The sequence below is a fragment of the Orcinus orca genome, chromosome 1, assembly GCF_937001465.1.
Source record: "Orcinus orca chromosome 1, mOrcOrc1.1, whole genome shotgun sequence".
In the NCBI taxonomy this organism is placed as follows: domain Eukaryota; kingdom Metazoa; phylum Chordata; class Mammalia; order Artiodactyla; family Delphinidae; genus Orcinus; species Orcinus orca.
This window is the reverse complement of record NC_064559.1, coordinates 27157468-27184728: the sequence shown is the minus strand read 5'-3', so window position 1 is coordinate 27184728 and position 27261 is coordinate 27157468. Positions and strand designations below refer to the sequence as shown.

The window sequence follows — 27261 nt, the reverse complement described above, 5'->3', positions numbered from 1 at the left end:
AGACATACGTATGCACACATGAACATATATGCAGAAGTCAGCTTTTTTATCAATGGAGTTATATTGTATCGTTTTGCTACTTAAATTTTACAACTGTATTATTGACGTTCTTTCAAGATGGTTTATTGAAATCTATCTTTTTATTTTTAATAATGTAGGATTGTGGTGATAAATAGTACCTGTTTAGAATTCTGATGAGCATTTTATATTCATTATCTACTTTTCTCCGCAGAAAACCCTATGAGGTAAATATTATTATGATTTACAGTTTTAAAGATAAGGCAAGTTAGGCTCTGAGGGATCAGGACCTTGCCGGTGGCCTGGCACACTTGGGGGCGACACCATTTGCTCTCATGTGCTTATGCTCTGATGGCAAGCAACCCAAGAGAAAGAGCTGAGTAAAAACAGCAACTTTACAGGGACGAGAAGAAAATACAAGATTTCGAAAGAGGAAATGCTGTCTTCAACAAGGGAAGGAAATTAGAAAGAAAACATGGACAGATTTGATCATTGCTAAGGAGTCATCTCTGTCTGCATAATCAAAACTGGACTTTTGCCACTTATGTGGTCTCACCAGCAAAGAGGGACAGTGTGTAGGGGAAGTGGATGTGTCTACAAAATATTAATCCAGAAGTTTACAAAACCTAGTCTAGTAACCGTATTTAACTAAAAGAGGAGTTGAGACATGTCATTTCTCCCTGGACAAGCATGCACCCAGCTAAACCTTGGGGATGGGTGAGGGAAAATGAAGCTTCTTACTAAAAGGAAGAAGGAGAGAATGAATATGGGGTGAGAGTAGTTTCAGCCACAGTTCAAATCTTTTTGTCCACCCAAGTATCCATGTACAGTGTTTTTCCCTTATACATTAAGATACTCATTCATTATGAAAAATACCCCAAAGTTGCCTCAATTGCTGAATCCAACTCAAAGTGCAGGATATCTCGATAATACAAAGTCATTGCTAGCTGTGGATCCTGATAGTCTGGCAATGAACACACCAATAAGTGAGTTAGTTACCTCTCCCCCACCCCATATGCATATATAATAGCAGAGCAAGATAGGGGTGATAAAATAGTGGGTTTTGGAAAAAGAAAGGGAGACACACAGCAGACATTGTTCCATAGGAATGGTGAAATCCTGTGGGACATGAATTGCAGAGACCTTGCAGTAATTTTTTTTGATTAGACACCCATCCTGCTCTTAGAAAATAACTCCTTTGTCTATTCATAAGCATAGATCCTTGGTCACTATCTTCTGTGGCTACAGAGAACGTTGAAATTAGAACAGATTTCCTCCAGTCCTTTCTATGCGTCAATAATTGTGCTCAAAGTTCTTTTCTAAGAACTTTCTTGCACTTGCCATATTTACTGGCTTTTGTTGCCGTGTCTGTATCACCCTCTTGGTTGTCATGGCAACTACCTCGGCATCATCTGAAACAATAGGTTTATTGGGTGGGAAGGCAGCACAGCACCTTTATCTGATCCCCACATTAGGTCCAGCTTTATTGATCTAGCTGAAAAGTCTTAAAAGGAGGTCACTGATAAAGATTCTGAAAGACAGTGTCATCTCCCATGATTTAGGGTACAGTTCACTGTTTTGGTTCTGCAACTGTCCGGATTCCTGGACTCCTAGGTTTCTGGCTTCAAGCAATTTTCCCTTTTCTCTCCGCTTGCAGAGTGATCGATTTTTGCCCCAGATCATCTGTCACCTTACTAAAATCAGCAAGGTGCTGTCACCCACGTTAGTATTCTTGCCCTTTCTGATACCTCTCCCATACGTGTCTCCATCGAAAGGTAGTTTCTGCATTCAGAAGGGAAAATGGATAATAGGGAAAGACAGCAATTTCTGTCACAGATATAATTCTACATTATGCATCTCTATAGTACTTAAATTTTATATAACTTAATCTTTTAAAAAAATTTTATTGGAGTATAGTTGATTTACAGGGTTGTTAGTTTCAGATGTACAGCAAAGTGAATCAGTTATACATATATCCACTCTTGTTTTTTTTTTTTTTTTTAGATTCTTTTCCCATATAGATCACTACAGAGTATTGAGTAGAGTTCCCTGTGCTATACAGCAGGTTCTTATTAGTTATCTATTTTATATATAGTAGTGTGTATATGTCAATCCCAATCTCCCAGTTTATCCCCCTCTCCTTATCCTGTGGTAACTATAAGTTTGTTTTCTGCATCTGTGCCTCTACTTCTGTTTTGTAAATAAGTTCACTTGTACCCTTTTTTTTTTAGATTCCACATACAAGTGATATATGATATTTGTCTTTCTGTGTCTGACTTACTTCACTCAGTATGACAGTCTCTAGGTCCATCCATGTCTCTACAAATGACCCATTTTTGTTCTTTTTTATGGCTGAGTAATATTCCATTGTATATATGTGCCACATCTTCTTTATCCATTCCTCCATCAATGGACATTTAGGTTGCTTCCATGACCTGGCTATTGTAAATAGTGCTGCAATGAACATTGGGTTGCATGTATCTTTTTGAATTATGGTTTGCTCCGGATATATGCCCAGGAGTGGGTTTGCTGGATCAATCATATGGTAGCTCTATTTTTAGTTTTTTAAGGAATCTCCATACTATTCTCCACAGTGGCTGCACCAATTTAAATTCCCATCAGTAGTGTAGGAAGGTTCCCTTTTCTCCACACTCTCTCCAGCATTTATTGTTTGTAGATTTTTTGATGATGACCAGTTTTTAATTAGAAAATCACTTGATAAAAATTGGCAGTTTGTGGCTTGAAATGTCCCCAAAAGGAAATGTAAGTAGCTGATGAAAAAAAATGAGCTGAAAAACTGCCCAATCTCCTAACTCACTGTCCCTCTTTTCCACACTGCTTGGTCATAATAGTTAATGGTATGGATAGCCAGGAAAATGCTTCTTTCAGTGCCCTAGGCTTGTGTTTCGGTGATTTCCCTTCTTTCAGTGTTTTTGCCCACGTCTTATCTCTGCACCCACTTCCAGAGACATATTCCCTAGATCATGTAAATGTGAGCCTTCTATCGTGGCTATTCCTAGCCCCCTCCTCTGTGACCACCACCCCCTATCTTTCTAGTTCATGTCCTCTAATACAGAACTCCAACAATCTTTTGACTACACTGGGACTTGCAATTTGTTGTTTCGACCAAGTTTTCACCTGTTGGTCCTGTCTTCCCTTCTTAACCTGTTTGCATCCCATAGCACACCTTTAGAACCCATAATTTCAATTCAGCCTAGTTCGTTGACCTTCCATTAGTTAGACTTGTTTGTCAGAAACCAACTCTAGTGAACAACTCTGTCTTCTAGGTGTTTACTTCCATGCATTTGACTGTGGCCAGAGGAAACCAAACAAAAGACGACCTGCAGGCTATTCCTCCATTAAATTCATGATCACTAATTTTTCGGGGTCTAGAAGCTGCCAAACGATCATTCTGTCCCTCAATTCTGTTTCTTCTCCCATGCTCTTAAACAGTGATACCATATTTTCTCTCTCACCTCCAACCTCTTCCCCAATAATCATTTCCACCTATTTTACTAAGAAAGTAGAACGATTGGAAGAAGAACAAAATTTTCGTAAACGTCTGTCTACACATCTACCCACCAACCTGAAGGTAGAACGCCCATATATTCTACCTTTTTTCCTGTTATTATAGATAAACAATTTTAGTAGCAATATGGCTGGGAAGAGGCATGAAAAGACTGATATGTTAGTAAGATTACCCAAATTCTGACAATCTAGGAATGACATTTTAAGGAATTCGAAATATAGTCTATAAGCTTTAGGATTTATGAAAGGTCATTAATCCATTTGGCAGATCAAACAGCACTCTCTAGTTATTGTTGATAATGGAAATGTTCTGTATTTGCCTTGTCTAATACCTAGCCAGTAGTCACAAGTATTATTGAGAACTTAATTGTTATTGAACTTTTATTTCTGTTTAATTTTAGTTTATTTAAATGTAAATAGCCACATGTAGCAGAGGCAACTGTATTGGCCAGCACAGTTTCATTTTTATTTTATGTAATTAATTATTTTATCGAAGTATACTTGATTTGCAATGTGTTCATTTCAGGTGTACAGCAAAGTGATTCAGTTATTCATACGTATATATCTATTTTTTCTCAGATCCTTTTCCCTTATAGGTTATTGGAAAATATTGAGTAGAGTTCCCTGTGCTATACAGTGGGTCCTTGTTGGTTATCTGTTTTATATATAGTAGTGTGTATAGGTTAATCCCTAAACTCCTAATTTATCCCTCCCCCTGCTTTCCCCTTTGATTATCATGTTTGTTTTTTATGTCTGTGGGTCTACTTCTGTTTTGTATGTAAGTTCATTTGTGTCATTCTTATTAGTATGGTAATCTCTGGGTCTATCCATGTTGCTGTAAATGGCATTATTTCATTCCTTTCTATGACTGAGGCAACTGTATTGGCCAACACAGTTTTAGAAGGGTGATAGGTGGGATGCTGAAGAATTGGAGAACAGGAAGAGCAATTCAGAAGCTGTTTTGTTACCCCCGGTGAGAGATTATCAGAGTTTGAATAAAGGTCTGGCATCCCTTAGCTGTAATCCCCAATCCAGAAAATTCTGAAAAAAGAAAATATTTTAGTATTTGTGTTGGTGTTAAAATCCGACCTGACCTGAAATTATTTGGTAGCAATCCCCGCACTGAACTTAATTTTTTTAAAAATTTTTATTGGGGTATAGTTGCTTTACAATATTGTGTTAGTTTATACTGTACAGCAAAGTGAATCAGCTGTACGTGTACATATATCCCCTCTTTTTTGGATTTCCTTCTCATTTAGGTCACCACAGAGAACTGAATAGAGTTCCTTGTGCTATACAGTAGGTTCTCATTAGTTATCTATTATATACATAGTATCAATAGTGTATATATGTCAATCCCAATCTCACAATTCATCCCACTCCCCCCTTTCCCCCTTGGTATCCATACATTTGTTCTCTACGTCTGTGTCTCTATGTCTGCTTTGTAAACAAAATCTTGTTTGTCTATACCAATTTTTTCAGATTCCACATATATGCATTAATATACGATATTCGTTTTTTGTTTCTGACTTACTTACCTCTGTATGACAGCCTCTGGGTCCAGCCATGTCTCTACAAGTGACCCAGTTTTGTTCCTTTTTATGGATGAGTAATATTCCATTGTATATATGTACCACATTTTCTTTTTTTTTTAAATTTTAATTATTTATTTTTTAACATCTTTATTGGAGTATAATTGCTTTACAATGGTGTGTTAGTTTCTTCTTTATAACAAAGTGAATCAGCTATACATATACCTATATCCCCATATCTCCTTCCTCTTGCATCTCCCTCCCATTCTGCCTATCCCACCCCTCTAGGTGGTCGCAAAGCACTGAGCTGACCTCCCTGTGCTATGAGGCTGCTTCCCACTAGCTATCTATTTTACGTTTGGTAGTGTATATATGTCCATGCCACTCTCTCACTTCGTCCCAGCTTACCCTTCCCCCTCCCCGTGTCCTCAAGTCCATTCTCTATGTCTGCGTCTTTATTCCTGTCCTGACCCTAGGTTCTTCATAACCATGTTTTTTTTTTTTTTTTAGATTCCATATATATGTGTTAGGCTACGGTATTTTTTTTCTCTTTCTGACTTACTTCACTCTGTATGACAGACTCTAGGTGCATCCATCTCACTACAAGTAACTCAATTTCGTTTCTTTTTATGGCTGAGTAATATTCCATTGTATATATGTGCCACATCTTCTTTATCCATTCATCTGTTGATGGGCACCTAGGTTGCTTCCATGTCCTGCTTATTGTAAACAGTGCTGCAGTGAACATTGAGGTGCATGTGTCTTTTTGAATTATGGTTTTCTCTGGGTATATGCCCAGTAGTGGGATTGCTGGGTCATATGGTAGTTCTATTTTAAGTTTTTTAAGGAATCTCCATAGTGGCTGTATCAATTTACATTCCCACCAAAAATTCATGAGGGTTCCCTTTTCTCAACACCCTCTCCAGAAATTATTTTTTGTAGATTTTTTGATGATGGCAATTCTGACAGGTGTGAGGTGATACCTTATTGTAGTTTTGATTTGCATTTCTCTAATAATTAGTGATGTTGAACATCTTTTCATGTGTTTGCTGGCCATCTGTATGTCTTCTTTGGAGAAATGTCTATTTAGGTCTTCCACCCATTTTTTAATTGGGTTGTTTATTTTTTTGATATTGAGCTGCCTGAGCTGTTTGTATATTTTGGAGATTATACAATCATCCTTATTGATTACATAGATGTTTTCTTTATAAAAAGAGTACTGATTTTTCTTATTATCTAACAAGGAATCCCAACATTATATACAATTAACTCATTAATCTAAGACGATTGTTTTCAACGTATCTGATCCAATACCTCTTTTTTATGATAAATATTTTGTAACATTTCCTTTACTATCCTGGAATGAAATTCAGAGTAAATGTAAACATCTATATGAACACGTTTTAAATAGTTAATATAATGTCCTAATTGTAATATGAAGGAGAAAGAGAGGGAAATAATTAATAGTAAGGAAGTGTATATTTCAATATGTAAATGCCCAGGTATGAATAACCAAAAAGAGGCAATGCAAGAGAGACAATTGCTTGCACCAATTAGTACGTGCCCACTACTGACACTGACAGTAGTGGGCACATACTTATTATTAATGATCACATCTTAAATTTGTATTAATGACTCACATACAATACTAAACAAAATAAACTTTCTCTTAATTCATACAGTGGTTTTCTTTCTAAATAATTCAGTATTTACTAAAATAATGCAGAACCTACTTTGTATTTATGTGTAAAATAGCCTCCAGTAATATGTACAGTGCTGGATAGGCTAATAGACACTGTAAAAACTTTACTTACTTGTAGAAAAAAGCATATGCAGAAATAAAAATTAGTACCTAAAACTTACTAATCTTTCTCTTCTTTCCATTTCCCACAGATTAGTATAGTTTTTGAAAAATTAGCGAGTGCAACATGATCTTCCATCAACCATTCCCAACCAAACACAGATGAACACATTAAGTGAGGAAAAGGGAAGGAAGGGGACCCAATTTTTTACTTTTTAACCACTGAAGGGAAATAAGATGGAATATTTTTCAGCTATCACAGAGCTATCACATTTTCTCATGGTCCCCTACTAGAAGAAATATGGTTTGTACATTAAACCAAGGGAAAGTTAATAATTGCATGTGGTTTTGCATACATGGTAAACTTACCTTCTAAATTTTCTGGTAGTCTATCTCATGTCATAATACGTGTAAACATTTTTCTTAAATCATATGCTCAATTTTTGGTTTAAGATTTATGGACCCCATATGTATGGCTATCATATGATTCTAAAGTAATAACACTCTTCATTTAGCAGTTTTGTTACTTTATTTTCATAGATAGGTCATACACACTCAAAAATTATTTTGAGAAATATTGAAATAGTGGTTTAAGTCACTGTTATTTTGCAAATATTTTTGTATACTTTTCCACATTCAAAATTGAATTTTGAATCTACCTGCCTTCCTGCCAAATATTAAGTATCATGGTTATGTATTTTTGAGATTTTCCTTAAAAATTATCATTATAATATATTTGACAAGCAAAAAAAGAGGAAAGAGAAACAAAGAAAGAGACATTGTTAGCAGATTCTTGATTTTTTTAAGAGTAAATCCTGATATGTAACCATAGCATAGAATTTCTTCCATAAAAGGTGAAAGAAAAAAAATGAATAAGGAAATGAAGGAAAAAGAAAAAAATAATGGGCTCTTTCATATGCTAACTCATGTTATACAAATTGGAGTAATGTTATTATTTATCTGTCTGGAGCATTTGATGAACCATTTCCCAAGTAATCTTGTTTCTTCATAAATTGTATGGTGTATGTATTCATTTTATAGATCCGACTCACTATTCAACCTTCTATTTCTTAATTTAGCTAAAACTGCTATTTTCTGCCTAAGAATATTTATTTAATTAGAACTTTAAACAGTCTTTATTTCCAATACCAGCTATAACAGTTTACTTGGAAGGGAAGTTTTTTTCCCCAAAACAAACAGCTTTTTTCCCAAACAAACTTTAATTGCTTCTCTAAAATATGATTTCTGTGGAAAATTAAGTATATGGCATCCAGGCCCTCATTCTTGCATGAAAATAATATACTTGGGCTGAGTAGCACCACCCCCCTTTAATATGACTGCGCCCCCTTACGTGCCATCTTTTCTAACACTCTTTATTGTTTTTATGTCATTGGATTTCTTTTTATGCCATTTATTATCTTTTCTGACTGGACTCTATCATCTTTTGAATTTTTGACCTAGGTCCTGAGGTTAAAGTATAATTTAAATTTATATTTATTTCAGGATTAATTTTTATTGATTGGTAATTATGGTTGTTTTGATTATAAAAATCTATTACTTGTATGTTGTGCAAATATTATCTGCCACATTTTTTAATAATCACTTTCTAAGTCTTTATGTTGACTATGAAGTTGATAAATCAATTATGTTATAAATCAGTACTATTGTATTTCATACCATAGAATTATCAGAAGTAAAGGAGACTTTATATAGTCTCTGGTTTATTATCCAGACTGTACCTCTAACCTACCTACATGTTACCTCCTTGTACAGATGAGGCACAGGAAAAATAAGCATTTTGCCAAAGGCTGTCAATTTTAGTAAAGACAGGTCTGGGGCCAGATCCTCCATACCTCAATAACTTACCTCATAGTCTAGTACTCTCTCTTATGAATCATTTTTCCTGGGGATAAATTTGCACATGTAAAAACCTCTCTAAAACAAGTGTGTTTATATGGAAAGTTTTGTAATTTTATTCATTGTTTTATTTTTCATATTATTTTAAAATACTACTATCCCAAGGTAAATTATTCTAATTTACCTATTTTATTTCAAACAGATCATGTTGTTTGTGAAGAAGAGTTTAAATACGCCATGTTAGCTTTAAACTGTATATGCCCAGCAACATCTACACTTATTACACTACTGGTTCATACCTCTAGAGGGCAGTAAGTATATTTTTTCTTTAAGATAATGCATTTTAAATTATAAAACATATAAGTGCAGTTATGTGATTTAGAAATACAGTAGTAAGCCTAGGTATACAGCTAGATATGTACCTATACTTGTATTTGTGTGAGTTATCATCATCTGACAGATAGATAGGTAGAGAGACAGACAGATACAAAACTGTTGTAGGGTCCAAGCCATATAGGGAATTGACAGTGATTTGCTGTCTTTTCTAACTAATCTTGATATAATTTGTTTCATCCTAAATTTTATGTCTTCGTCACTTGTCAGGCCTAGGATTAGGGCATTGTTTCTATTTTCAAGATTAGTAATTCTCAAATAAAACTTGTAAAAACAGGATGACAGCAGTCATTACTGTATGTCCTTAAAGCTGGTTTTTTTCTGTTTCTGAGGTAAGTTTTTATCTGAAAGCTACATGTGCACAAATGAGCTCAAAATTAAAATTTTATAATTATTATGGAATGATAACAAAGTAGTTGATAAAATCAGCTAATGTAGTATAAAAGAAATAATGTTTAATATGAATTTCAGGCTATTGAGGGAAATTATATCATCAAAACATTTTTTCCTATTTGTTTATTTTGATAGAGTTTCATAAAATATAGAGGTTGTTTTTGACTTGCATAATCGAGTAAAATACAATCAGCGAACATAGTCACTGCCCTTATTTAAAGACAATGTTGCACTGAATTTCGTACTTTTCATATTCCTTACTTGGTATTTTAGACAAAATGTTGATTTTCTAAGTAAATGCCACCATGGTGCTTGTAGTTATGAAAATTTAAATTTAGTGAGTTAATTAATAGTTATTTAAGTGAAGTGCCGAATCAAATAAGTCAAGGAAAAGGAAAATTCTTTCCTGGGATTTAGTACTGGACGGAGAAAATTGCTAATTGAAAAATAGTAAATGCGCTCTGGTATTTTAAGTGGATTTTACTCTCTTACCTTTAGTTACGTCTCTGTTCTATTGAGACAGAAAGATTTTCCCAGGAGCAATTTTCTCAAAGTTCTGAATATAAATGTTTCTATTCTATAAATTTATAAGCCTTTAAGATTTGCAGTGGAAAGGATGTAACAGGATCATGGATGAAATTGATTTTCTTTGATGGACATACTTAGCATTTTGATGGAATTAAATAAAATACTGAAAGCTGTTTTGTCACCAACTAATTGAATGTTCATAGAACTTATCATATGGCTTCATTATTTTGTCATCCATCTTTGTCATAGAATCATACAGCTTTAGAGCTGAATATCTAGCCCAGCTTCTCTCTTGCACAAATGATAAAATGAGGCCCATCACCACTAACACACATTAGTATTTATAGATCGGTTAAATTACATTTTCCAACTCCTAGTAAATATTATTTATTGGCACACAATATTGCCTGGTGAACAAATTGCACTTAACATAAATTTAAAAAGAATTTCAGCGACACTTAAAATAGGACTTTTCCTGATATACTCTAATGAATTTTGTCATATTAAAAATGAAAGTGATGTTGTTGAATACATTGTTACCACATAATTAAGGATTTCCCGTAAGTAAGATTGACCTGCAAAATTATTTTCCAGTTAAGTGATACAATAAATGCCTTAGTCTACCAAAATAACCCTCTTTATAGCAGCTTTATTGAGATATAGTTCACATACCATATAATTAACACATTAAAGTATACAATGTAATATTTTTAGTATATTCATAGAACTGTGCAACTATCGCTGCTAACTCCTAATATTTTCATCATCCCATAAAGAAATTCTTTACCTTTTTGCAACCGCCCACATTGTATCCAAACTCTTTCAACCATAGGCTAATCTTACCCTGTCTCTATAGATTTTCCTATTCTGGACAATGCATATTGCATATAAATGGAATCATACAATATGTGCTTTTTTGTTTTTTGGACTGGCTTCTTTCACTTGGCATAATGTTTTTAAAGTTCATCCATATTGTAATATGCATTACTACTTCATTCCTTTTTATAACTGAATAATTTTCCATTGTATGGGTGTATTTCATTTTACTTTCCTATTCATCAGCAGATGGATATTTGGGCTGTTTACGACATTGTGAATAAGGCAGGTCTTAATATTAATGTAAAGATTCTTGTGTGGACATGTGCTTTAATTTCTTTGGGTCTATATCTAGGAGTGGAATTGCCAGGTCATCGGGTAACTCAATTTAGCCTTTTTTAGGAACTGCCAGAATGTTTTCTGAAGGGATTATAGCATCTTACATTGACACCAGCAGTGTATCATGGTTCCAATTTCTTCATGTCCTCATCAATGCTTGTTATCATCTGCCTTTTGCATCATAACTGTCCTAGTGGATATAAAGTGCTGTCTCGTGGTTTTGATTTGCATTTTGCTGATTACTAATAATGTTGAGCATTAGTTCATGTGTTTATTGACCACTTTTATATCACCTTTGAAGAAAAACCTATTCAGATCTTTAAACAGATAAATACCATCACTTGAATATAAATAGTCATCCAAACAGATCACTTAATTTAAAATACCTATTATATTTTATTAAGAATATTGTATGACTAAAGTAATTTGTATTGTCTTCTGTATTATGAGTTAAATGAAGGTGTAGTTAAGATTCAGTTATTAACAGAATATGTTTGAAATTTTGCCTTTGAGCATCAGCAGAAATCAGAGAGCTCAAACATATTGATTTAATAATAAGAGAACAAACTCGGGAGCTGAATTAAGTAGTATAATGGGGAAAATGTTGAATAGTCTAGGAAATGCTTTATGCAAAGATTATCAAACCACTAGTTGAAAAAAAAGCTTACGATAATACTCAAATTTCCCCATTAAAAAAGGAGAGAGAATAATATTATTAGAAGTTCATCATATCATAAATTAACTTTTAATGGTGATTTTTGACTAAAAATAGTTGATATTGACAAGCTAAACACATTAAGACCCAACAAACACAGACATAAATATAATACAAAACCTAAAATAGTCTAACTTAAAAATATATTTTAAAATTAAGTGCTCTGTAGATTATGGGTATTTAAGGAAAATAATAAATATGAGTTCTGGAACAAATAAAATAGACAAAGGAAACAGGAGTTAGAGATAGAAAGGTCAGCTCTTTTAGTGACAGACCTGCCTTAGGTCTGAGAATGGAGTTCCTAATTCAGCCTTAGAATTAGACTTGCTCACTTAAAAAACACCTTCGTCCTTTTCTTAGTTCTCTTCCTCTAGCCCGTGATAATGGGGAGAAAGATGGAAACCATATATTAAGTACGAATTGCCTACCTCTGTACTTTTCTATGGGGAATATTAATTTTAAAAATATTTTGGAGTCTCTGGAGCAACTTAGCTGGGACCCTGAACAATATCTCCCAAGGCTCATTAATGCTGTCATGATCTTACATTTTCTTTTCCTAGATGTTAATGGACTCATCTTGTTCTATTTGATCTGTGAGTCAACTAGATGATGCTAACTTTAGGTGACTTTGAATAACTGTGCTCCTTTTGTTCATTCAAGTTTACTCTGTATTTTAGCCCTTCATAGTTTTCCCCTCTCACTCACTTCATTTACATTTGAGGACTCAGTGCTCTTGGCAGAGGTATTTCTTATTGTCAATTAAATTAACATTTTGAATTATTTGGCAAACGCATTAGAAAGAGGAACAGAAGTTTATTCTTTGGATCGATATCACTGTAGGCTGTCAAACAGGTGATGATTTTAGCAAGGAGATGCCAAATTATCAGAACAGTTAGTAGACCTTCAATTGGCCCATCTTGATGACATTTTGTCTCTATCAAAATTTAATTTTTTCTTTTCCTTTCCATTTACTTCCATGAAAATATTTATTTATTTCATTAATCCCATCCAAGAGGTAATATTTTTGCTCTTAGTGATCCTCAATGGGAAGGAAAGAGAGAATTGATAAGAAAAATATTGCAAAGTTAGAATTTACACAACTTGGCCACTGATGAGTTATGGATGTAGAAAAGAGAAAAAAAGAAAAAAATCCCTTTACACACTGAGGTTTGACAGTAGAGAACTATAAAATGTGTGGTTTGTGCAGGAGAAAGGAGTTTGGTATTGGATCTATTTGCTTTCTGATGCGGGTATCATTGCTCGTGGAAATTACTGCTACTCTTGGTTCCGGAGGAGAGATCAGGGTTATTCAGGGCCACAGAGGTGAAAGCAGAAATGGTGGGGATTTGGGGAAAATGACCACTTAAGGCTTTTCCTTAGGAAACAGATGGAAGAAAAGGACAGCAACTATAGTATAGCCTAACAGAACAAAAAGGAGCAAGGATTTCTAGAAAGAACTGGATGGTTGACAATACAGACGATTTAAGGTGGAGAAGACAAACAGAATTAGTAGGTCACTGGTCTCTGGGAAGTTCTGAGAAAACAATTTTGGACGATGGAGACTTTCTCATTTTGAGATAGTGTGAACAAATAAGGAGATGATAAGAAAGTGAAGCCTGGTCGAAGGCCGCCACTTCATTAAGTTTGTCCAGGAAGATAAGAAAGAAAAATAATGAAAGCTCTATTGCACAGCAGATAGTTCTGCTGGTTCCACAGAAAGCTGCTTCTTTGATCATGGCAATTAAGAAAGATTGTATATCCCTGGTGGTCCTGTCTCCATTTCTCCCATCACACACACACACACACACACACACACACACGCACACACACGCACACACACACACACTTCAAGACTGGAGGTCTGAATGGGGTAATTGCAAGAAAGGGAAACGATATACCTCTGAAGGTTACTCATTTTTCTTTTATATAAACTAACATGGACTGAAAATCTCCACAGAACTACATTTTATTAGGTGTATCCAAAATCTGTTTGATTACCCGAGAAATGTTTTTCCTAATCACGCCTATTAAAAGATTAACTAGAGGGCTTCCCTGGTGGCACAGTGGCTGAGAGTCCGCCTGCCGATGCAGGGGACACGGGTTCGTGCCCCGGTCTGGGAAGATCCCACATGCTGCGGATCGGCTGGGCCCGTGAGCCATGGCCGCTGAGCCTGCACATCCAGAGCCTGTGCTCCGCAACTGGAGAGGCCACAACGGTGAGAGGCCCGCGTACCGCAAAAAAAAAAAAAAAAAAAGATTAACTAGAACATTATTCTATTAAACATATCTTGAGAAATACAGGTCCTGCTCAGTCTGACAGTCCTCTGCTTGGAAAGGCTTTAATAGCTCATCTTTCATTATCAAATTAGATTTAAGTATATCCATTTTATTTATTTAAAGCCCTGTATGCTCTAGTACTAATTTATTTTTATATCCTTATTTCTCATGATACTCATATGTATCGTGTTCTCCAAATAACATGATCCTAAATATACTTTGCGGTTTCCGCCTTCTACATCTTTTTTTAACGTTGTTCCCTCTGCCTTGAATTTTTTCTGCCTTCCTAGAGGGTTTTGCTAGAATTCGAAAATTCTATCTCCTCAAGAATATTTTTAAACTCCCCAATTTAATGTGATCTTTCCCTTCTACAAACTCACATAGAATTTTATGACGTTCTGCCAGAGCATGTGTTATGGTCCTTTTATTTTTTCCTACATAATAGGGTATAATTTCGTTTAAGGTGGAGAACATGTCTTACTCATTCTTATACCTTCTATAGTGTTTCACAGCATGAATGCTCAAAAAACACTAGTTAAGTAAATGAAGTAAAGGATATACTAAAGATGATTCATTGAGGCCCCTGCTTCAAAGTAGTTTATGATCCACTGTCTTCATCTGCTCTTCCTCATCTGCTCCATTGAAATGATACCAAATAAATAAAAGTCATAAGCTTTTATCAGTGAAAAAGAAGAGATTTCAGTGAATTTCTAGAAGATGGAAAGTGGGTAAATAAACTTGATGAAACCTCCATCCCAGCATATGTTTAGAAGGTGATACAGCAGGACAAAATCCCAGCCCCCAGTGAGGCTCTGGGGTGCAAGATACCTAGAAAGAAGAGGACACATTTTGATTGAATTTCTGTATACAGAACAAGTTACCCCTGTTTCATCCACCACAGTACCATTTCTCTATAATTAAGTTTAGTCAGACATTTACCACTGGGAAAAATCAGATTTTTCCTGAATGAATTAGTCTGAGTTATAAGCCAGCATATAGTTTGGGTTTGGGGTTCAACCCTCTTAATCTGGCATTTAGAGACCCCCAGACTAGATAGTTTGAGCCCTTCTTGCTTAATATAAGATGTAACCTGTGTAATATGAATTAACAAATCATATTCACAGACAAGGGAATCTATTTAATATCCCTATATATTATACTCAGAACTTTGAAATATGGCTCCTGTCATTTGCTGACAGCCAGCATGCAGGTTGAAATGAAGGGAACAAATCCAGCTAGAAGAGAACAATATCTGTATTCACACTGGAATTGTTTTGGGGTAATAGGGATGTTGGGTCTTCTACTCACTAGGAAACAATTTTTTCTAAGGTCAAAAAACTATAACATTTGAAAGGAGAGTCAAATGTTTGGAAGCAAGGAGAGTCACAGTAAATGAGAACAAAAATACATTAAAAAGAAATTCAAATGTATTTTTGAACAGTAGAGAAGTATAAATAATAGTTCACAAGAATACTGAAGGATTATGAAAGGGTGATAATGATTGTTCAAAGGAATAAAATGCTGAGGAATTTCTTTATTTGTAGAGTTTAAAATTTTCAGAATATTTAACTTAAATTTGTTGATTATGATTCTGGAGTATATGATTTTCTCTTCAATAATAATGGGAAAAGCCATAATACATAAATACACAAATCCAGAATAGCTAAAAATAATTGTAATTATTACTCCCAGGAAGATACGAAAAGGAGTTATAGTAGAGAAATAGAAAGTAAAGACCTTTTGAAATTAACAGAGTGATTATAAAAACCTTGAAAGATAACATCATAGAAATCTTGAGGATTTCAGATTTAAAAAAAGAGAAAGAGATAGAATATGTAGGAAAAATAATTCACAGTACACGAGATCAATCTTAAAGAGGTAATATCTGATTTGGTGGGAATTCCAGAAAGGATGGAGAGAATAGAATGCAAGAAATTATAACAGAAGAAGGGAGATTTAAATCTTTAAATAGACCGGGTTTCTTGCTTGTGAATGACAATGAATGAAAGAGAACCACACCTAGAGACATAACACTGCCAAATTATAAAGCAGTAATGATGAAGAAGAATTCTCTTAAAGTTGTAGAAAGGAAGAGAAATCTCAATATTGACTAGGATTCTTAACTTTAGGCAAGGATATTCATTGAGCTAGTCTGATTATAAAGAGGTGTATGGAGGAATATAGATAACTCATAGAACAGGAAAGTTAGCCTTTATTTAGGCTCAACATGCACGAACAGTTCCCACTACCCCACCTCACAGCTAACCCAATAAGGAACTTTGACCTCTGAACATCCTGGGAGCCAGCTACCTCTGCAGCCAGACATCTCAACAATATAGATGCCCCCTCGCCTGCCTGTTTCCTCATTTAGCTCACTTCCAGAATAAACTCTCGCATTTGTGTCCAATTGGTAGAACCTAGGTCACATGTCTGTACCATAGCTAAAACCAAAGATTTCTAAAAGCTATGGTCAAGATAGGAAAAGCCAGACAAGTCTCAACAAGAGACTGGACTAGATTAAAAGCAACATATACAATGGGATGTGGCAAAGGAAGTTTCTGTTTTCTCTCCCAACTGGAAAAAAAAAAGGTGGTCATAAACTCCAAGAAAATGAAAAAGAAACTATAATAAATCAAATTAAAATGTGCCATAATACTGAACAATAGGTTGTCAGTAAGTAAGGAATTTTTTTTTTTTTTTGTATTCTCTCTTGAATTGCTCAGGGAATACAGAGAAGTTCATATAATTATAGCATTCCACTGAACTCTTAAATGAACTATGTTGCAATAATCCGAATAATGTAATCACTGAACTCAGGTTCTCTGTACTTTTTTTTTCCAGCTTTATTATAATTGACATGTAACGTATAAGTTTGAGATGTACAACGGGTTCTCCACTTTTATCTGAAGCCATTGATTTATTTATAGCCAGGGAACAAAATACAGATATTTGCATTTTCAACAATGTAAAAAGGTACAGCAAATGATATTTTAGAGAAAAGTAGGGAGGAGATGTAGAAGGGAGAGTAGCTAATATCCTCAGCCTACAAAATGGAAAATCAAGAGACCTGTATCTATAGTCACTGCTACTCTATACTTACAGCCCTGTGGGGAATCTGTTGTGAGATAATTATTTTCTCTCACACCTCAGAGATGGTGGTCAATAGAAAATGCCTACAATGACATAGTAATAAAATTTGATAACACATTTTTATTGAGATACCTCAAAACTCTTTAAATGAAGCCCAGAATCTGGAAGCATTTTTTTTTTTTTTGGTCAATTTAAGTTATGAATGAAGTCCCATGCTAAAAATAGCACTGAATAGAGTTAAAATATTGTTATGGTTTGGTCATTCATTCATTCATCCCACGATAACAATCACATGCATTCATACAGTGTAAGGCACTGTGTTAGGAGTTCGGGAAATACAAAAATGAAAACGTTCCATTCTGGTCACAAAAACTAAAAAAACCACAAGGCAGAACACAATGTAAACATGGCTTATGTATGTTTGCAATGTGTTATAAGTTTCCCCTAGTAGATTTATTTTATTAATGTAGTTTCTTTTAGCTATGGTAAGATTAGTTTGCATACCTTGAGAATAAACCAAATGACAACATGGACAGCCAGTGAAGAAACTTGCCAGTTACACATAATTTTAAAAGAGCAAAAAACATACTCAAAATGATAAAATGTGAATAACAACAATAGGAGCTTATGAAACTCCTATATCCCTAAATATTAATATTTATAGAATACAACTTTCCCGAAGACTTCACTATGATGTTCTCAACTAAAGTGACAGATACAGCAGAGCAATGCAAATGCACAAGAGCACGGAGCACTCGACCATAAGCTAAGCGTATGGTACTTATTCATAAGCAAGCAGGCTGTGTTCTGAGAGAGAGAGGGGGAAGGTACACCTTCGCTATGGATTTTTATTAATGCTAAAGGAGAACAGTTTAAAATCAGTGGGATACGAATTATTTAATAATGGAATTAAAGAGCTGAGAATTCAGTGTCATTATGAGAGATGAATTTATTTTTCACCTGACAGTTTAAGAAGCAGGTGAAAAGTCTTCACAGAATTTTAGGATTTGTGTGTGTGATAATTAGGTGGCTTCTTGAGTTAAGTGAGTACTTCAGAAAACCACACTAGAATTTTTGAAGAACAAACTTTAAGGGTAGTGAGTTTGGGCCACTTTCATGTGCAATCAGCCTTTCAGATTTAACGGTGGAGCTTTATTTCATTTCTCTTTGAAATCTCTTTCAAAAGGGTGTTCACTGTTTATGTTCACTATTAAGAATGCTTGAAAGTTGTATAGCATTTCTGTACTCTCCTCACTTTCACAGCAATTTTTCTTATCCTGAGAATGGCAAACAGCTTTCTGGTTCCATCTAGTGGCTGAAAATTGATTATCATCCTCCACATGGTTTTAATGTTAGGACTCAGGTTTTTATTTTGATGTCTGATACCATAAAAAGCTGGGGAAAGTTCAGCTTAATCTTGAGTTTTATTACTTAATCTTGAGTTTTATTACCTCCTCTACTTAGAGTTCTTGACTACTTTTCTTTCTAGGTAAGATAATCCAATTTGTGTGTCAGATCGATCCCCAGACCAGCAAGAATAAACATTCATCCAAAGTTCTGTGTTAGTTTTCTCTTTTGTAGCCTCACCTGTAGTGGAAGTTTCCGTCTACTCTAATATGCCCTTTCCATTCCATAAATTACAATTATGTTTTCAATGACACAGGCTACAATTTGTCAAAATCATTTCTTTTACTTGCAGTGTTCACTGTAGATTCCTGACATTAATAGTAAAGGGAATTGGAATACCATTTAAATATCTTAATTTTTAAATAAAGTAAAAGCTTGGGACAATTGTGAATTAATGTAATTCATGTATGTTTTCAGAGAGGCTCCTGTAAAGAATATAAACAATTATCTGGAACCAAGCTGACATTAAATTGGTGAACTACTAGAGTATGGAATTAAATAAAATATGTTAATTTCAGTTATATTAAAACCTTTGGGTCACTTGTTTTAGACTTTTTACATCTACTTTCAATCTAGTATAATGAGGTAATAAATAGATTTTCTTATGTTTAAAATAAAACATCATAAGGAAATTTTATCTTATGTAACTCTGCAAGTATAAATTTAAATGACACCTTTTCCTAAGGCAAAGATTTCCTCCAGTTATATGTAAAGCCTTTTATTACATTTTGAAGAATGGATTTTATACCAAAGATACCTTGTGACAATATGTTCTTTATTCCCATTGATGTGAAAATAATTTAGTTTGGTAATAAAAATAAGTATATAAAAGCAACTAATTTGGCAATCTGTGTCAATTTTGGTGAATGTGAAACTAACCATTTTTTGTATATTTAAATGCCTTATTTAGGATTGAAGAGAACAAAATGTACTAGCAAAACTAAATCCAATAATTACGATGCAGAGGTGTTTAAAATGACAGATATAATATTGTAGAAGAGATGGATTTGCACTAATAATTTCATTGTACAATCTTGAAGGCAGTAATGCCTGCCTACACTTCTTGAGTTTACCTTTAGTTTGGTGGCATCTTTAAATACACAAAGAAAATATGAAAGTAAAATTCAAATTTTACCTTCTAAAAGTTATTAGTTTGAGTTTTACAAAAACATACATCTTCATAAAAATAGGGCATTGTCCATCAAATAAGCTTGTATGCTGTTTTTAAAAAAATGCAAACCACATTACTGAGCAGGGTCATTCAGTACATTCCTGAAATAGGAACAGAGAGTGCAGTATAATAAGACTTCAAGGTATTGTATCTGGAACAGGAAATTCCAGTTAGATTCTTATTTTCTCCTTTTGGGAAAATTTGATGTGGGGGAATTTTTTTTTTTTTTTTTTTTTTGCGGTACGCGAGCCTCTCACTGTTGTGGCCTCTCCCGTTGCGGAGCACAGGCTCCGGACGCTCAGGCTCAGCGGCCATGGCTCACGGGTCCAGCCGCTCCGCGGCATGTGGGATCTTCCCGGACCGGGGCACGAACCCGTGTCCCCTGCATCGGCAGGGGGACTATCAACCACAGCGCCACCAGGGAAGCCCTGATGTAGGGAAATTTTGAAAACCAAAACCATGTCAGATTCTTTTACTGCATTCAGAGGCCTGTATGAAGCACGTTTCTGCAAATTGCAGACCCAAGCACTTATTAGCTGACAGTCCTGTTCCAACTGGTTGGTCGTGTTGAAGCACAGGAGACTGTATGGGAGTTAATTTGCTCTCCGGCAATAAAAACCCATTTGCCTTGAAAGTGTAATCGTGGGTTAACAAGGGATGTTCAACTTGCATTTGAAAGAAAAATAAAATCAGTTGTCAAATTTAATTTATGCACCATTGAAAAGTTAACTGGAGCAAATGATATTTCTAACTTGGGAACAATAAACAGGATAGAACGAACATACCTTTTCTTAAATTTTTATTTTATTTTTATTTATTTATTTTTTTTAAAGTGAAAGCAGGTTTATTTAGAGACAGAATTCCATAGATAGAATGTGGTCCATCTCAGAGAGTGAAAGAGGCCCTGAAATATGGGGTGGTTGGTTCTTTATGGGCTGGGTAATTTCATAGGCTCATTAGTGGGAGAATTATTACAACTATTTTGGGGAAGGGGCAGAGATTTCCAGGAATTGGGTCACTGCCCACTGTTTGGCCTTTTATGGTCATGAGAGGGACTTTTCATGTTGTCCCAGGATTGGTGACCATAACCTAAAACCAAGGAGGAAAAAGAGTCAACTATCCCATTTTCTAATCTCCCCACCTTTCTGTAGAAAGAGAAGATCAGAGAGGGAACCAGTAGTGCAGCAGTGTTTTTGCACCTACCCCCAGCCTCATGAAGTGAAGTCCAAAAAATGACCTAATACTCGTGGAGTATCTGCAGGAAGTGGGAACTAGCAATTCGTTCCCTAGTTGGACATCTGCGTATGTAGTTTTCTGTGATTATTTGAACATGAAGAAAAAAGAATTTGAGAGAGAGAGATGGCAGAACCTTCCCTCCCATGCTTGGGTTTCCAGCAGCACAGCTGATGGCTTAAAAAGATTTGCACTCTCTCTCTGTGGTACCCCATCTAAGGGTTCTGCCTACAAGGTGAGGAAACCCAAGCAGCCATAGGGTGGATGGGATGTGTTGCTGGGAAGTAGGTGAGATAGAGAGAAAGAGAGTTTCTTGCTTCCCAGTGATGGTGCCCAGAGGCCCACCCCTCATACCCTACAAAGTATGTTCACATGTCTCTACAAGACACCTTCACAGAGGCCATTGCTGACCAGTTAGAGTCACTTCTAAGCATCAGCATTCCAGGGAGAATTAGCCTGACCTGGGAAGATTGGAGTTTCAAATCAGATGGGATTGGGTTTTTTAATAACTGAACATGATTTGAAAGAAGTGGAATCTGCCCAAGACATTATTATTATAGGACAGGGATGGAAATTTGACAGAGCATGGCTGAAGGCTACAAGGTCATGAAGATTTTAACATGGAAGTTGTAATTTACTTCAACGGACATTTGTTTGTTTGTTTGTTTTCTCATAAACAATTCTCTATCACCTGTCCTTACACTTTCCTTTTTTTTTTTTCCCAAATATTTTTCTCACTAAGACCTTTGTTAAGGGTTTAAAATGCAGACAAGAGCAGGCACAAGCTTCTTTTCCTTCTAAGCTGCCCACTGACATTTTTCTAAGGCTCTCATGACGATGGTATTGGATGCATGGATTTCACAGCATTACCCTTTATTCAGGGCAAATAGAGATCTAAAGAGATTCAAGTACTGAGCATACACGTTCATTCTGTACTTCCTTTACTTTCTTAGTAGAATATTTTCTTTTCATATTCCTCTTCTTCCTTCTTTCTTTTCCTACTAACACCTTTACAAACAGCTGGAGCAGCCATTATTTTGAAAATAAAGGTGTACCTAAACCTGCCTAGGAAGAATTGATTACTATTTAATTACCAGTCAATATGGTAGAGCAGCCTCGAAAGTGTATGAAATAGACTACGGGCTATCCTACTTTACAGGTTGGGGTTTACTTCGAGGTTAACAGGAATTAAATGCACAAGCCAACTATTTTCCCTAAATGTTCATTTGATTAGTGTAAACACATAGTAAGTCTTTTTAAAAGGGCTTTTCACGGAGCTTTCCATTCTTTGCTTTTTTAGCCTTAATATCTTTTGTGTTGTTTACTGCTGCTGAGGTTAAGTTCATTTCATATCCATTTATGATTACGAAACTCAGTGAAGGTCCTCCTCGCATTCTAACAGCAAATTCATCATGGGGAAAGTAATTGGTGAGACCTAAAACATGATTCTGGTGAAGGAGAAAGGAATTATATGATTAGAAAAGCAGAACATTTAGTAACTGAGCATGAAGAACATTGTTAGGTTATTCTTTGTTCACTTAACAAAACATTTATTAAGCAGTTACTCTGTGTCAGAACAGATGTCTTGTCTCAGAGATACAGTGGTAAACAGGACATGATCCCTTTCCTCATGGGGCCTATTTCACAGGGAAGCAAGACATTAAGGATTAGTTAATACAATTTAGTGTTATAATATCATGAAGGAAGTACACCACTGCACAGCTGAGAGAGTAATGCCTGAGCTGTGGGTCCAGGAACGAGGAAGGCGTAGGAGGAAGAAAGAACAGCATTGTGAGAAGACCAAGATAAGAGAGTCTCTTCTTCAGGGGAAATTAAAGACTGCTCATGGCTGGAGAACTCAAGAGAAACGACACAGGAATGATATTTGAAATTTGGAAGACAGGCATGGCATAGGTCAGGAGGGCTTTGTAATGATGGTAAGAAAGTTCACCTTTTTCAAATGGAAGGAGGAAGCCCTTTAACTATTTTCAGCAGGAGAGTGACATGAAGTGATTTGAGATTTTGAAATTCACTCCTAATGTAGCACCAATCAACACAGGAAGCAAGGAAGCTAGGAGATGGGTTAGCACAGTTTTTAGGAGTGTAAGAGTGGATGGTGGAGAAATAGGTAAGTGCTACTTACGAGCTACTTAAGTGGTAGAACTAAAGAATTCTCTTGTATAAAATATTTGGAAATATATTATTTATTTATATGATACATTTCCTCTCATTCAAAAATAATCTTGAATTAAGTCTCCCCAGATACGTAAAGTGGGAAAAGACAAAGGAAAATTCGGGTAGAATGGTAAGTTGAAGACAAATCAGAAGTTTTTTATTTTGTTTTTGTTTTTTTACAAATCTACAGGCTATAAAATGCCTTGTATTATTAATAAGGGTAAAAGGAAAATTTGGCTCTCACATTCTAGTATCCTGAAGAAAAGTAATAGAACAGCTACACATTCACACTAAATATTGGAGTTACTCAGAACTGAAGCTTCGGAGTAAGGGGCAGTGTTTGTAGCCAGACTGCCTGGGTTGAATTCTTTGGTCTGTCCATGCTGGCAAGACCAAAGACTTGAAACCATTGAGCCTCAGTTTCTTTATCTGTGTGATGGGCATAATACTAGCATGCATCTCACAGATTGTCAGAAGAATTAAATGCTGTCATTAAACAAACATTTTTTGAACATTCACTGTATTCTAGAAGATGTTCTATTTACTGGAGATCCCACAGAGATCAGGATAGACAATGGACTGAGAAGTTCTGGTGCTTACATTCTGCTGCAGGATGAGTGAGAGATGGTGGAAGAAATAGACAAGTAATAAACATACAAATGAAGATTGTCAATATCACAAGGCTGTCAATTTCACCCAAATTTATTAATCATCCCAATAATCATATCAAAGGTATTCTTTTTGAAGTAAACCAGCTGATTTTAAGTTCGTATGGAAAAATGAAGAGACAAGAATAGCAAGAAAATTTTTGAAGGAGAATAATAACGAGAGGGATTATCCTGATGTATTTTGAAACAATTTTATAGCTACAATAGTCGACCTAGGTAGTGTTAGGTAATGGGTAGAGGCAAGTCAATTTGACCAACTAGAAAGTTGAGATCGAGGCCCGTAGGCAACAGGAATTTGGTGTTTGATAGGGGAGTTATTTTAAACCAGGGTGTGAAAAGATGGACTATTCAATAAATTGAAAAACTGGGTAGCTTTTTGGAAAAAAATTGTTGATACATTCCTCATAGTAAGAGGGGAAAATATTACTTTCTGCCTAAATAAAATGTTAGTCTCAAAATGTTGGTAAGCAGGGAGGCCTTGTATAGGGCAGCCTGTAATGCTGCCTTGAAAGGTAGCAGTGAAAAATATAACAACAAAAAGCTTAAAATCCTTACTACTAGCCCTGGTTTGTGTTTTCACTTTGGTGATGCATTTTAGTTTTTATTTGTTAGAAAATATTTCAGCTATTCAAAGGTATAAGAATATTATTATGAGCATCCATGAACCTAGCATTCCAAATTTAGAAAAAATAAACATTCCACATGTTTGTGAAGCCCACATATACTATCTCTGATTTATGTGTCTTCTTCCCTAGGACCTGGTTAACTAAATGAGCCACCTAGCGCTACTTAATCCTTTTAACATTTCGTATTTGAGATTTCCCCATGGTGCTTTATAAGCATTAGTACTTACATTTTCACTTTTATCTGTATGGATATTTATTCATTTAATTTTCATATTTCTGATGGCCATGGGCACTTAAGGTGTTTATTTTTATTTTTCTCTTCCATCAGCAGATACTTTCAGGTCCACTTGCAGAACACACCCAGGATCTCACCTGGTCCAAGCCATCATCTTCTTGCTAAATCATTGCAATAAACTCCTCACTGCTCATTGCTGCTGCTTCAGTCTATTCTCAGGACAATGACCAGAGGGATTTTTGCAAAGTATAAGTCAGAATCTTTTGCAAATTTTCCCTATAAAGGTCAAAGTAGTAAGATTTTAGAAATCCCTTCATGACCTGTCTCCCTGCCAGTTACTTCTCTGGCCTCCTTTTCTCCTCCTTCCTCAACCTCAGCCAAACTGGCTTCCTTGCTTCTCCTCAGCCATACCAGGCATCCCCCTGCCTCAGGGAAGCACTTGCTGCTGCTTCTGCCAGAAACAGTCTTCTCCCCTGTGACTACCTCTCTCATCCATTTCAAGATTTTTACTTAAATGGCATTCTCTCAGCGAGGTCTTCCTCAGTCATACTATTTATACTCCAATCCACCCCTGAAAACGATTTCCCTCTCTGCTTTATTTTTCCCCCCACCACTTATCACTTCCAACACATAATTTTCTGTATTGTCAGTTTTCCTCCACTAAAGGATTCAAGAAAGAAAGTAGGTCTGCCCTTTTTATCAATTGTCATCGCCTAGAAATCTAGAACTTTTCTTGCCGCCTCCCACGTGCTCAATAAATATTTCATGTAGGAATTAATAAGTGAGACTTGGACATACCCATTAGTAGTAGATGGAGTTGCTCATTTCCAACATTTCTCAAGTAATTAACATGAAGTGAAAGCAAAAAGAATTATATATTTACAATTAGCTGAATTTAGAGATTCATTAAAGATGTTTGGTAAAAAGGTGCCAGTATAAAATAGCATGGAACCAGCAAGAGATTTAAGGAAATTCATCAGAGCTGTCCTTGTCTGACCCCGTCCTTCTCTGTTTCCTTCCAAGTTACCATATTGTATTTCCATTTCAGCTGCTGGAATTAGATTTGTGATTCTCTTGAATAGCTTTTAGTGCCCTTATGTGACAATTATTTGACCCCATGAGGCCTTTTGGATGACAAACAAACCCTGATGAATTACTGGCACCTTCTCTTACATTTTCAGCCCTTTAAACGAATTCTATCTTTGCCAAGTACTATCTTGCCAAGTAGCAATATGTTACCTACCAAAAATAGTTTTATTTCTGTTGGCCAAAGGAAGAGTTTTCTCCACCAAGAACAATCATTCTTAGGAAGTAGTAGTTAGGTGTAGCCATATATAGTCAATAGTCAAATGTGTTTTGTTTTATTTTCCTAGTTTCAAAAATATGTTAACATTACAGAAGAAAGGGTGAAGATTTTAAGAGCAATATTGTTCATATTGTGACTAGGAATGTTGAAAGTGGCTCCCGAATTCAGCAATGAGGAAGATATAACAGCAAAATAATAATGGATGCTAACATTTACTGAAGATTACTGTGTTCCCAACATCTGCTAAATGATTTACTTGATTTACTGCATTTTCTCCAACCCAGTGAGACTGATAATGTTTTTTACAGAAGTAAAGTATCACAGAGAAGTTAAATAACTCACCCAAGATTGCAGAGTTAGGGTTCACATCAGGCAGTCAGACTCCAAGGCTCAGACTCTTAACCCTTAAACATCCTTAAGAAGGAATGAAGTGCAAGTGAAACATACCTGGAAAATATATGGGTTTTTAAAAATTTATTGACACTTTGAAAATGTTTATAAATGTTTTATAATGTTTTCAGACAAAACTCAGAGTTTAAAATATGATAAATATGACTTGTCTGCTTTAATCCATCCAGAAGCTACAGAGGTTATGATGAAATATTTTGATTTCTATAAATTCATCTCTTTTCTTCTAGAAGGTTCATTTGTTGTACTTACAGAGTTCATTAACTTTATTCACCAAAAGTAAATGGAATTTATTGTACAAAATGGGAAAAATCATAATTGTATATTCACAATAAATTTTGTCATAAGTTGAGTTTTTAATAAATTTCCAAACTCACTGAGCAGAATATTCTAGAATAAAAAGGAAACTGCACTTTCTGTGATAAACTTATATTCTTTTAAAAAATACTTCTGGTAATCTCTTTTGGAGATCCTTACTTTTATCACAAAGAAGTATCTTTTCTTAACTGATACACAATTGGAAGAAATCCATTGCTATGATATGGATAGAAATTAAGAGTATGTTTTCTATAAAATCAAACTGATAATTTGAGATGTATGTATTCATAATTTTAAATACAAAGCGAAGTCAGTTACATACAGGAGCCAAGCAGGTATCATAAAGGGGATGAAGTGGGCTGTATTACTGAGACTATAAGACAAGTATTATATATAGGTCGTGCATGACATGATATACATAAACAAA

At 35.2% G+C, this 27261-nt stretch overlaps 1 protein-coding gene across 11 annotated transcripts in view; it reads left to right on the top strand.

Moving 5' to 3' along the window:
* KCNT2 (potassium sodium-activated channel subfamily T member 2) overlaps positions 1-27261 on the top strand; it is a 413914-nt gene that overhangs the window by 277346 nt on the left and 109307 nt on the right. For all 11 annotated transcript variants that reach the window (XR_007476555.1, XM_049708188.1, XM_033415453.2 and 8 more), the window contains one exon: positions 8939-9047. Coding sequence is in view for 10 of the 11 variants with exons in the window: in XM_049708188.1 (XP_049564145.1) it covers positions 8939-9047 (109 nt within the window). In the remaining variant the exon portion in view is untranslated. The remainder of the gene's footprint in view (positions 1-8938; positions 9048-27261) is intronic.